The 13,356-nt window shown below is 35.7% G+C and overlaps 1 protein-coding gene and 1 pseudogene across 1 annotated transcript; both read right to left on the bottom strand.

Annotated features, from left to right (window-relative positions):
* Nucleotides 1–764: 764 nt before the first annotated feature.
* Nucleotides 765–2,478, bottom strand: LOC114534706 (ryncolin-4-like). Its single transcript, XM_028556174.1, has 3 exons — nucleotides 2,373–2,478; nucleotides 1,640–2,017; nucleotides 765–1,042 (listed from the first exon to the last, which is right to left on the bottom strand). The coding sequence occupies exons 1-3, from the start codon at nucleotides 2,476–2,478 to the stop codon at nucleotides 765–767; spliced, it is 762 nt and encodes a 253-aa protein (XP_028411975.1).
* Nucleotides 2,479–12,346: 9,868 nt separating this feature from the next.
* LOC114534703 lies at nucleotides 12,347–13,319 on the bottom strand (annotated as a pseudogene).
* Nucleotides 13,320–13,356: the final 37 nt, after the last annotated feature.

The following is a 13,356-nucleotide window of genomic DNA, read 5'->3' as shown; positions in this document are numbered from 1 at the left end:
AAGTAAAATAGCGGTTGTTTATTTTAAATCAATCGAAGAAGTTTTGTATTTTTAGCGAAAAAACGTTTAGTATCGCAAAAGTTTTATTTTCGAGGTTCAGCTCCGAGGAAAAAATATTTACAACTAAATACGACTAATTTCATTCTTCTAGCAATAAAACCTGGTTAGATATCCTTCTCACAAAATCATCAATACTCCAATGATTGAGCGTGTCTGGTGTTCTTATCTATGGTGACTGCGCATTGATAAAACTCTTTTTTGGTCAGAATAACCCCGGCTTAGTAATACAGGAAGACTAAAGTTTAATGTTCAAGACAAGTTCAGAAAGTTCCAACGTTAAGAAAAAATATATTTAGATTATCAGACCCTCTTAAACATCATTCGAAAAGTGAGGGGATTAAATCAGATTATATTAATAAAGGCTATGAAGTGGTAATCATGGTTAATCATCAAATGGTTGTTTCTAATGAAAGATTTCACCCTCGAAATTGCACTTAAAAGTTGTCCCATGGCATGCCCAACCATGCAACGGTGGAGGTGTCTTTAAATTAAATAATGCAAACTCGCCCGATGTATTTGATTGGTAAATCATCATAGACACATAATATGAACTTGAACATGAAATATTGTGTAAGTTTATTTAAAAGAAAGGATTAACAGGTCGTGCAATAAAGATATCGTTGTTATGTCGAAAACAATTTTTGAGTCTTAAATCGAGTTACATGTTCGTTTTGATTATGGCTAATGAAAAGTGCAAATTATGCTTATTTTTTCAGTCCAAATGCTTGCGCGTGGATTTTCATCGATGTTGCTTTCAGGGAATAGTGATTCCCTTCCTTCCAAACACGCCAGTTGATACCATCAGCATACGACTTGTGTGCACCATGATGATACAGACCATTGAGATTTGATGAATGGCAGCCACGATACCACCAAGCACCCTTGTGTGAGACAGCACAGTTGTCGCTACTTAAATCATTGTCGGAATCTTTTGTTGTAAACGAGCTTCCTCTCTGATAAGTGAAGGAATCTCCTGCATTACCTGAATGAAACAGAAAAGTAATGTAACATTGACACGGCACGGTACACGTGCTGAATTTTATTAGTGCTCAGACTACCAAAACAAAGGCCGAGCAGAGATAAAACATTGAATTGTAGGTAAATTGGAAGGCTAATTCCTGACAAACTTCTCTATAATTTTATTAGCTTGAAGCCAAAATAGTTTTAGTTATGAGCTGAAATACTTGACACCAGACGTTGGCCTGGGTATCAAATTAAAGCTATTTAAAAGTCATGTTTTATGTGGAAGTATTCAAGACTTAAACTGCACAGGAAATATATATAAAAAAAAATTACTAACCGGCAAAAAACCGGGAAATTTTAAAATAATTTTTAGATATTTTCTTTTAAGCTGAACTCTCGAAATTTCTACACGAAATATAACCTTGTAATAGCTTGAATAGCGTCTAGTATTTCAGCTCAAAACTCAGAAAAAGTAAAAAGCACTGCTTCAATTTTCCGTCCTGAGTTATCATTCCAGTTTGTTTACAGTTCAATTAATGGGACAAAATGGGCACGGGTATTCATTTTAGCCGTGCTGCGTGCCAATAAGGACTAATTACACGCGCTAATTACACACCAGAGTAAGTCCCAAGACTAAGTCGATATTTCTGACGTTCGCTGGTCACAGCAAAAAAATCATATTCTGCGTATTTTCTGTTCCCAGAAGTGTCTTCCATGTCGATACGCAGCTTGTTTTTAGAAGCGGATGTAAGCCTGCGGATTTTTTCCAGTCCAAGCCAGAATTCCCCTTTCAAATCACCAAAGCCATGCTTATAATCTTGCCATCCTCGGTAGAAATCAACACTGCCATCAAGACGACGTTGAAACACCGTCCATCCTCCACCAGATGTCGTCATTTCACAGCGAACATTGAAACTGCCCTTGCCGTCTGGATCAATCTTGTAAACTCTATTCTTCCTTATACCTTTTTGGTATAAATCAGCGCAATTTTTACCTAAAACCATATTTATCTTATTACATCTCTGTTTGAATTGCACCACTTCTACACAGCCTGCATGCTAGGGGCGCATATCAGTTGAAAAATATCCCTCGTTGTAAAACGTGTTTTGCTGTAGTGCGCGAAATGATTTAGGTAACTTTTAGTCGAATTTGATTATAAGTTCTTTGATAAACGCGTCTGAAAAGCATCGCTAAATTAAACATTGCTTTGGCATGTTGGTGTTATATTCTTACGTATTTAAAAGAAAGTCTCGCTCGAAGAATTACATACAAGTGTTTTCTATTACACAATGTGGTGTCTTTTATACTAAATATTAATATAATCTATGAGTATCGAATATTATTACAACTCCCTCTTTTTATTGTTTTATTACCTTTCAGTGTATTTGAATCATTGATACACACGACTGATTTCGCCAGTGTTTTTCTCAGTTCCAGTAAAATCTCAGCTTTCATCTCGGACAACAATGTCTTTATTTTCGATATGCCCGGTTTACAAGCACAATATCCAGCCGTAGTGGTGGTGCTAAACGTGTAATAATTTCCATACTTTTTATAATCAAAACACGAGCCTTGTAATGGAGGGAAGTAGCCAGCCACCGGCCGTGCGTGTATATGGCAAATGGGGAAAAACCTTTTCTTTCTGCAAGTCTATAATTATTATAGCGAGTTATTGGGGTGATTTTCGAATATGATGCTCATGCAGTTGCACAAATTAAAAGGAAAGAATATTAAAGGGGATGTATGGAACAAGTGAAATATTTTTGTCATAGAATTACCATAGTTATATACCTTCATTATTTTAGAATCAATCAAATAAAAAATTATACTACAGCAGCTTAATGCTAAACCCTTAAACCCATAAAATTTGTGCAATACAGGTGTTGACCTTTTTATTACTATTCTTAAGACAATATTTTCTGAGGACTCAAAGTAATTCCAACTCAAAGTGATTTTCAGCGGGGCTCTGAGTTTAAATATATGGAGTAAAATTTAGAATTTTAAACTACGTTTAAGTTAGAAGATCATCATAGAAGATCGTGTCAGAAGGAAATCACATAAACAAGAATTTCCTAAGCCTCAATTTGACTGAAATTCTAAACATCTCATCATTCAAACAAAATTCTCTACGCATCTCGTGAGGGAGCATATCTTCCATATTTTCTACGCAAAACCAAAGGAAACCAGTTCAGGGTTCTCATGCAGGGCTTCGGTAGCAGATGATATCGGCTGCATGTCCAGAATCACTTCAGCAAGGCTATTATGCAGTATTTGGATTTGGTTAAATTTAATAAATAATTAAATTTATTATTAATAATAAATAATTTGGTTTTCATTAAAACTAGGTTGTTTTTAAATCCCCATACAAAGTAAGCATAGAATTACTCAGCAATTTGCTAAAGTAATTGGAGCAAAGAAGGTAGTAAGTGTTTAATTCTCCTAATGAGGCCAATACGCTGAGCAATTTTACTTGATAGCGTTTCAATATGACCGCCCATGTTAATGATTAATTTACTCAAAACAACGCCAAGATACTTAAAAGATGTTACACGGCTAAGATCATAGTCGCTAACACAAAGTTTAACTTCGTTTAGCTTAGCCAACTTTGCCGGATTTCCAAAGATTTAGATAAATTTAGGTAAATTTCCGAAGATAAATTTACATTTTAAATGACGAAGTGTTGTCTTGAAGTTGTTGAGTCGATTTGGTGTTGTGACTTTACACTTTTCACAAGCTTTTGTAATATCGTTTAAATCAACTTTATCGAACATTTATAATTCAATAATACTACCATATTTTGATTATTGCTCGCCACTGTGGGATAAATGTGGCAGTGTGTTAAGAGATAAACTCCAAAAGCTTCAAAACAGAGCTGCAAGAGTTATTTCAGGGGCATCTTATGAAACTCGTTCCTCTGATATCCATGCACCAGGCTGAATCGATATTCATAATTATGAATTACATAGGGAAACGTATTTGATTATCCCTAAACCTAAGAGCGAATATCTTAAAAAAACTTTTAAATTTAGTGGAGCTGTAACATGGAATTCGCTCTTTACAGATGCAAAGCTATCAACTACTTAAAGTGCTTTTAAAAGGCATCTTGAAGCCTAGTTTGATCAATAGCTATTGTCAAGGAACTTCTAAGAAACCTTCCATTCAAGTTTTATTTTTTTGTAAATATGTTTTATCTCTGTTACGCTTCTCAGGAAAAACCTCAATTTAATGGTGATGAGAAAGGCGTCATTAAATAAATTGTTTATGTATGTATGTATGTATGTATGTATGTATGTAAACAAGGAAGAAGGAAGAGCAGTGGCCTCAATATACTCCGGCGGCGGCACTCCGACTTTTCAAATTTTGACGCCGATGCCAACAGTCTAATTAGAAAAATTAGGGTGGAATGATTTAAGTCAGCAAAGCCAATTTTTATAAGCGCAGATAGTGTTTAAATCTCTAAATAACCTTGCACCATGCAGAGTACCTGCATGTGCTCAAAATTTATCAATAGTAATGTAGCTCCTTACACATTTCGAGGCTGAGTATAAACTCGATGTTCCTTCACCCAGCACAAATTATCTTAAAAATAGCTTTACCTACCAAGCAATATAAGGCAAGTGGAATCTTTTTATAAAATTTAATAGAAGCTTAATTGGGAAGTGTATATTTATTTATTCATCATATGCCCGATTGATTTCTTCTGTACGCTATTGTTCCTATGAGCCGGCCCTTTGATTACGTAATCATGAATGTATATTGAATATACACCCACAAACGGCCATTTACATGATAGGCCAACTTGTTATCTAAGTAACAAGAGGGAAATAAATCACCACAGCTAAAAAGAGCATACTGAAATTAGTATACGATTGCCAAGTTTCGCTGCAAAATATGAAGTAGTACGGAAAATATAGTCATATGAACATGGCAATTTTTATATACTTTTGTATTACGTAACGGAAGCGTGTAACTAATTTAATTACACCCTTCTGACCATAACACAAAAGTAAAGAAATTTGCAAACTTCGCAGCCAAAGTTTCAATTTAGCTTACTCATATAATACAAACACACCAAACCTGGCTAGTTTAGTATGCACTTTTCGGAAATTCCCTTTTTGTCGCCTAAATCAAAAGTTGGTCTATTATCCATGCCAGTGGCCGTTAAACAGGCGCCTAATTACCGCCAAGGAAATAAAGATTTTTTGAGGTTTGTTGAACGTAAAAAAGTCGAAACTTTTCATTCTTTTACCAAATAAAGCTCCAAGATAATGTCTGAACCAAATCATATATCAATTGAGTCATGATAGAATATATTATTCTGTCTCATCAGTTTTTACCAAGGACGTGGGCGGATTCAACGCCTGTTCTGGATTTAACTACGCCGTGCCGTGCACGTGCCAGTCTTCAATATAAAGTTTCTGGACATAAACAATACAGTTCATACTAATTTAGATGCCTTGCGAGTTGCGAACCTCAATGTTGTTCGATCACGAAATTCAGAAGCACATCGTACTTTAAAAAGTATACAAGTTCAATTGTTCAAGAATGTAAATAAACCGCATGATACATTCACTTTGTCTTGCACTTTGCCTTTGGAATTCGTGTTTATATAGTTATATTAATTCAAACTGCGACGTGTCAACGCGCCCGTACACGACCACATCTCGTTAAACGGCGAAATAGCAGCGATATTAATGAAATAGGACATGAATTTACATGTATTACATATATATATTCTGACCCCAATTAAGTCTGAACCTAATTGAACAGCATCAAAAGAACGGTTTATTTGTTCTTCTTCATGCAGCCTCGTACTGCAGGCGCTTTATTAGTAAAATATATAACGTTGCAATCAGGTATTGTATAGAGTTCAGCTGAAAAAAGCAAGCGCGCAGGGGTGCTTGGGGTGGTTTTGTTTAGCAAGGAAGCGCTTGGCAGAAAATGACCGATTTCTGACAAATCGTTACCGATTTCTGAAAAATCCCGAATCTAAATCAAGTAATTATAGTATATAATTATATTGTATTATATTGCATAAGGTCTCAAAAACAGCCCGAGGTCGAAGGCCGAGGCTATACGGACCGACTAGATAAATAATACTGGTAAATAATAGATTCAGATTTTTAAATCCCGCCCCCCGTGCGTGCGTGCGTGCTTTTACATCTCGCGCCTTATACGGACCGCTCGCGTAGCCAATCAGGAAACGTTTAAATATTAATTCGAATCGCAAGAAAAAAATAAAAACTCATATTCGTTTGTTTACAGGTTTAATAATCCGATGAGGAATTCAACGCGATATGGCAACAACTTGAATTTAAAAGTAAATCGATTCCATACGTGATACTTATCGGATATAATTCGTAACATGAAATGTTCAATATTAATCAACAGATAACATGCATCTTTAAAAACCGGTTTATCTGTAAAAACCTGAATCTAATTCAAGTAATTATAGTATATAATTATATTTTGTGTTGTGTACTGTAATCGTTTTCTGCAAGGCGCTTCCTTTGCCAAAACCACCCCAAGCACCCCCGCGCGCTCGGGTTTTTTTCAGCTGACCTCTATACAGTAACTTGAAGAATCGTTGATTAGTTAACCTTCATAGGCCGTGGGATGAGCATCCAAAAGATGCTTAGAAAACGGATTCCGTTGCACCCCTCGTGGAACTACATAATTTTCACATGAATTAAGAGATAAAAATTTACTTTATCAGAATCGGTTGTTCCCCAAGCGAAACAGACGCACAATTGGGAAAACAATTCCTCCAAAGTTTGCTAATTTCGCGTTTCGAAATATTCGAACCGCCATTGTTTTAGCAGCAAAATACGCATGCGCTTGTCAGGCAAACTCGGACTGCGCACGCGCATAAGCACGCAAATGCTTCGAAGTGGAAACACGCTTAGTTATTCAAAACAATAATGGCTGAAGATATTTATAAAACTCGAATATCCTCATGTTTTATTCATTTTGATGGCGTTACGGAGCAACTTTGCAAAGTTACACGCCAAAGGCTTAAGAAATTTCTTGAGTGTAGGTCTAAATGGCTTAAATGTCAACAAGCTGAAATAGCTAAGAAATCGTACGCGAACATCGATGACGGATCTGTCAATTTATACATGGAAAAGAACCCTGACAGCATTCACTTAGAATGGTACCATCATATGAAATGCTGGAAGAGATTTTGTGATGAAGAGAAGATCCGTAGACAACAGCGAAAAGAAGATAGCTCTAAAACTGTAACTTCTACCGAAGAACTACATGTAGGAGTGGAACCAATGGAACCAAGGCGAAAATTACACGCCAATCAGTCGCAGATGTTAATAAGACCCTGCCTAAAAGAAACGAGCACGTACTTCCAGAGATATGTATTGTTTGTGGAAGAGACGCCTCTTGGTTCTCACTAGACAAGGTATGGTCATTTTGATAGATATAATTATACTAGTGCAATGTGCACTAGTAGCACAACATTCTCGGGTTTGGTTTTAAAATATCTTGTTCACACCAGGTAACTAAGAAGAGAAGAAGAACCCCACTCATGTTAGCAGAAACAATATTTATTGATGCTGGTCTTCTACGTACAGCTGCCGAGAAAAGGAATGATGAACGGATACTCATGCAAATCCGAGGGAAAGACTGTGTAGCACTGGAACTCCTCTATCACAAAGTTTGTTACTACAATTATACAAAATTTCTCACCAGAGAGGCAAAAAAGCAATTGGAGACTAAAATATCTACATCAGTGTACGAGAAGTCTTATGATGTCTGTAAGAAAGTAATCGAGACTGAGGTCATTGCAAATAAGTAAATAAGGTATATGAAAGATTTGCTGGAGAAATTTGTTATCATTTCTAAGGACAAAGAGAATGTGGATGCATCCAAATATAGAGCTTCATCCAAATAACAACTGATGAAAAGTTATCCCCAACTTTTGTGTTCTATGTACCGAAAATGAGAAATGTTAGTGAGATTGCATGTAAATGTGGAAAATTTGGATTCTTCCAAATTGGTTGAGGAACATATGTCAAACAAGTCAGAAAACAGCTATGAAGACTTTGATGAAGAAAGCTATACCATTGATGATGATGATCTGAACACAGAAACTGAGGGAAATTCTAAAGTCAATGAGTTACAAATTCTATACAATGCTTCATTGATTCTTTGCCAAAAGGTCCAAGAAATACCAAAACTAAATCTTTCTTATTCACCATTGGATCTGATTTGACAATGGATAATGTGCAAAAAGTGGTTCCATGTGAACTTTTTAATGTATTGACTTGGATTTGTGGATTCTCTTCAGAGCCAACTTTAAGTGAGTACGTCAGCAGGGCCGTAACTAGAACGATAATTGGAGGGGTTTTTATTCATATATTCAGTTCTGCCCGACGGATTTCCATTGTGAGCTATTGCACTTACAAAAAAAATCCGTCGGGCAGAACTGAATATATGAATAAACACCCCCCCCCCCAATTATCGTTCTAGTTACGGCCCTGAGTACGTGCCAATAAATATGGCAAGAACAGTGCCATACTAACATCAATTTTACAAGACCTTGTGAATTTAGCATCTGGGGGAAGGAATCCTATGCCCAAGAGCATAGCACTTGCCATGACACTTAGACAACTGACAGGTTCAGCCTCAGTAATTTTTCTATTGAGTGGCTTTGGACATTGCATGTCACACTAATTTGTATTGTGCCATGAGACTGCCCTTGCACAGATGAATATATCCAAGGAATCCGCAGTAACATATAGCCATTGTATAAACTGGTGTTAAATACAAAATCCTATTGTGATAAATTTAAAGCGATTGGAGAATGTGAAAAAAATAGATACTGGGGAAAAGAAATAAACTAAAAATTTATAAAAAATATGAAAGTGAATAAAAAACGTAGTAAATCACCCACTTATCTCGAAAGAGTTAGCAGATCTGTTAAGATCATAAGAGAAGTGCGATTTAATTTAGTAGTTTTCAATAGATTCTTTTGCAGGTTTTTTCTGATGCGTTGTATTTACGGCGCGAAGGGTTCACATTTGTCGTAAGGGTCTGAGATTACTTTGTTTGAGGTCAGTCGTGTGCATACTTTGTCTGTCGGAAAATAATTAAATGGATCCCCAATATAATAGAAGAGGGGAAAACCCGCAAAAGTGCGATTAATCCATAGTGAATCGCGCGACTAAATCACTCTTTCCAAAACTGGGGGAATTAAATTAGATTATATTAAAGACAATAATTATCAAAGGGTTGCTTTAAAGAAAGATTTCACCCTCGGGCTTGCACTTCGCTGTAAAAAATTGTACTATCGCATGCTTACTTGCTAAAGCTTCAACAAAATGTTAGGGAACAACATGGCCTTCGTGCGACGCATGAACAGGTGAAGAATAACCTAGAAAAGCAATTTCGTGGTAACTTAGTAAACGAATTGAATTATTTTTAAAGAATATTTTTCAGAGCACAAAACAAATTTAGTGAGTATATACAATAGATCAATAGGCGATATTTATTTAATGCATGATTTGGCATTTGTCATTATCATATAAATCGACATATTAGCTGCCAATGTACGTGCATTTTGAGGCGATAATATACACTCTTCCAATTTAGTTTTTCTTATTCTTTTTCCTCTGAGTTCTTGCCACTTAACAACAGGATTGTTTCTCCCATTCTGATCGCCCTTTCATTCGCCTTTATTTTTCAAATTCAAACTAGTGTTGCTAGACAATGTTGACCATTATATGTATGGAGAATTTTATCGTTGCATACTTTGTTTTATAATAAAGTTTCGGGAAGTCTTAAATTGTGACCAATATCACTTAATTGAGGATGTGAAATTATGTAGTACGTCTCGTGTTTTGATATAATCTAAACCAAGTGATTCAATTTAGCATTTTGTTTGTAGCTATATCCATGAGTTCTTAGAATTATCGAAGCTATGATTTATCACGAAAATATGCAGCTTTTCATGCATACATGTGCCTGTTGACACGAGGACGTGGGCGGATTCCTTAAAAGTTTTTTTAAATATAGATATAAACAGTACCAAGCCAAAGCATGCTTGAAAGCTCAGGATTCAAAGGTATAGGTGAACTACGATAGGGAATACCACAGGACGCATGAACAGGTGAACTGAGAGTAACATACAAAAGCACCTACTGTGTCGAGTTCTTTCAAAAAAATAATTTCTGGTCACGAAAATTAAAGAGCTATTGTAATTGGCGAAAGCTGTAGCAAGTTCCTGCCATTGTATGTCCCTGTCATTGTATGTCCCTGTCATTGTATGTCTCTGTCATTGTATGTCCCTGCATTCTGTGTCTGTACACTGTATGTCCCTTGTCTGTTTGTTTCAAGTATGTTTTTGGCAAAGTTGAATAAATAAATAAAACAAAACAGAGATCAGTAGGCGATATTTATTTAATGCATGATTTAGTATTAATCATTATCACATAAATCGAACAATGTACGTGCACTTTGAGGCGACAAAGCACTTTTCAATCGTTTCTCAATTGCTTTATTTCCCTCCAAAGGTATGAACCTTTGCATTTTTTCATTTTTGTCACCCTTTCATTGACCTCTAGACTTCAAAGTCAGATTAGTTTTGCTATAAAAACGTGCAGCGAATATATTATATACGTAATGGCTACTTTGAATAAATTTCAAATGCATGAATTTTGTCATGGTTTGTGCTTTCATACATAACGATATAGATCTTTTAACTTTTTCACCACCCAGGGTTTGTCATACGCAATGATCTTTTGCTGTATATCTATATGATTTTATAGTCGTCGTTGCTGAAAACGTTGTCCTGTCCATATATACATAAATACCTAAATATCAATGTTCGCGTGGGATACTAGATACTTCGCGTGCGAAAAAGATACTAGCGAAAAATAGACTGAAAATTTATTAAAAATATGACCTGAATGTATCGTATATATGTACTGATTTTGTCCTCTTAAAATTTTAAGAATAAAAAACGTAGTAAATCATTCACTTATCTCGATAAAGCTAAAAATATTGATCATAACTGAATTGTAATTTTAAATTTAGTATTTTTGCGACTTTTCCTTATGACAATGTATTGTTTTTACCGCAAAACATTAAAGCCTGTTCACACTAGCTCCTATAATAATAAGAATCGGGGCCGGGACCCATTGTGTCATTTTCCGATGGACAAAGCATATTGCGCACCAGTGACCTCAGTACAACAATACAGTAGATACCCGATTCTTAGAAGCGAAACCCGCAAAAGTTAAATTAATCCACATGCAGTGAATAGGGGTGACTAAACCACTCGTGGTCTATTACACTGAAACACGATTTCTACTGTTTTGTATATATATATATATATATATATATATATATATATATATATATATATATAACATGTGTAAAACAATGTGCCCTCCCGGCTATCACCAGAGCGCAATGGTGACTCCTGCACCAGGGACACAGGACGATATAAAGAACGCGAGAATTCATTATTATTAAAAGAAAAGTTTTAATTATTCCGGGGGTTTTTTCGGAGTTGAACCACAAAGAGTTGTATTCCGTTCAGTCGAAGTAAAATAGCGGTTGTTTATTTTAAATCAATCGAAGAAGTTTTGTATTTTTAGCGAAAAAACGTTTAGTATCGCAAAAGTTTTATTTTCGAGGTTCAGCTCCGAGGAAAAAATATTTACAACTAAATACGACTAATTTCATTCTTCTAGCAATAAAACCTGGTTAGATATCCTTCTCACAAAATCATCAATACTCCAATGATTGAGCGTGTCTGGTGTTCTTATCTATGGTGACTGCGCATTGATAAAACTCTTTTTTTGGTCAGAATAACCCCGGCTTAGTAATACAGGAAGACTAAAGTTTAATGTTCAAGACAAGTTCAGAAAGTTCCAACGTTAAGAAAAAATATATTTAGATTATCAGACCCTCTTAAACATCATTCGAAAAGTGAGGGGATTAAATCAGATTATATTAATAAAGGCTATGAAGTGGTAATCATGGTTAATCATCAAATGGTTGTTTCTAATGAAAGATTTCACCCTCGAAATTGCACTTAAAAGTTGTCCCATGGCATGCCCAACCATGCAACGGTGGAGGTGTCTTTAAATTAAATAATGCAAACTCGCCCGATGTATTTGATTGGTAAATCATCATAGACACATAATATGAACTTGAACATGAAATATTGTGTAAGTTTATTTAAAAGAAAGGATTAACAGGTCGTGCAATAAAGATATCGTTGTTATGTCGAAAACAATTTTTGAGTCTTAAATCGAGTTACATGTTCGTTTTGATTATGGCTAATGAAAAGTGCAAATTATGCTTATTTTTTCAGTCCAAATGCTTGCGCGTGGATTTTCATCGATGTTGCTTTCAGGGAATAGTGATTCCCTTTCCAAACACGCCAGTTGATACCATCAGCATACGACTTGTGTGCACCATGATGATACAGACCATTGAGATTTGATGAATGGCAGCCACGATACCACCAAGCACCCTTGTGTGAGACAGCACAGTTGTCGCTACTTAAATCATTGTCGGAATCTTTTGTTGTAAACGAGCTTCCTCTCTGATAAGTGAAGGAATCTCCTGCATTACCTGAATGAAACAGAAAAGTAATGTAACATTGACACGGCACGGTACACGTGCTGAATTTTATTAGTGCTCAGACTACCAAAACAAAGGCCGAGCAGAGATAAAACATTGAATTGTAGGTAAATTGGAAGGCTAATTCCTGACAAACTTCTCTATAATTTTATTAGCTTGAAGCCAAAATAGTTTTAGTTATGAGCTGAAATACTTGACACCAGACGTTGGCCTGGGTATCAAATTAAAGCTATTTAAAAGTCATGTTTTATGTGGAAGTATTCAAGACTTAAACTGCACAGGAAATATATATAAAAAAAAAATTACTAACCGGCAAAAAACCGGGAAATTTTAAAATAATTTTTAGATATTTTCTTTTAAGCTGAACTCTCGAAATTTCTACACGAAATATAACCTTGTAATAGCTTGAATAGCGTCTAGTATTTCAGCTCAAAACTCAGAAAAAGTAAAAAGCACTGCTTCAATTTTCCGTCCTGAGTTATCATTCCAGTTTGTTTACAGTTCAATTAATGGGACAAAATGGGCACGGGTATTCATTTTAGCCGTGCTGCGTGCCAATAAGGACTAATTACACGCGCTAATTACACACCAGAGTAAGTCCCAAGACTAAGTCGATATTTCTGACGTTCGCTGGTCACAGCAAAAAAATCATATTCTGCGTATTTTCTGTTCCCAGAAGTGTCTTCCATGTCGATACGCAGCTTGTTTTTAGAAGCGGATGTAAGC

The sequence above is a fragment of the Dendronephthya gigantea genome, unplaced genomic scaffold (genome assembly GCF_004324835.1).
Source record: "Dendronephthya gigantea isolate DGI-Jeju-01 unplaced genomic scaffold, DenGig_1.0 000105F, whole genome shotgun sequence".
Classification (NCBI taxonomy): domain Eukaryota; kingdom Metazoa; phylum Cnidaria; class Anthozoa; order Malacalcyonacea; family Nephtheidae; genus Dendronephthya; species Dendronephthya gigantea.
Note: the sequence above shows the minus strand (reverse complement) of the source record. Positions and strands in the feature narration are given on the sequence as shown.

Bases quoted from the DNA above. Each gene is read 5' to 3' on its own strand.
- LOC114534706 (XM_028556174.1), bottom strand. From the start codon at position 2,478: ATGAAAGCTGAGATTTTACTGGAACTGAGAAAAACACTGGCGAAATCA. The intron at 2,018-2,372 runs GTTGTAATAATA...ATATGGTTTTAG, and splicing joins TAAAACAATAAAAAGAGGGA to GTAAAAATTGCGCTGATTTA. The intron at 1,043-1,639 runs GTGTGTAATTAG...TGTTTCATTCAG, and splicing joins TAGTCTTGGGACTTACTCTG to GTAATGCAGGAGATTCCTTC.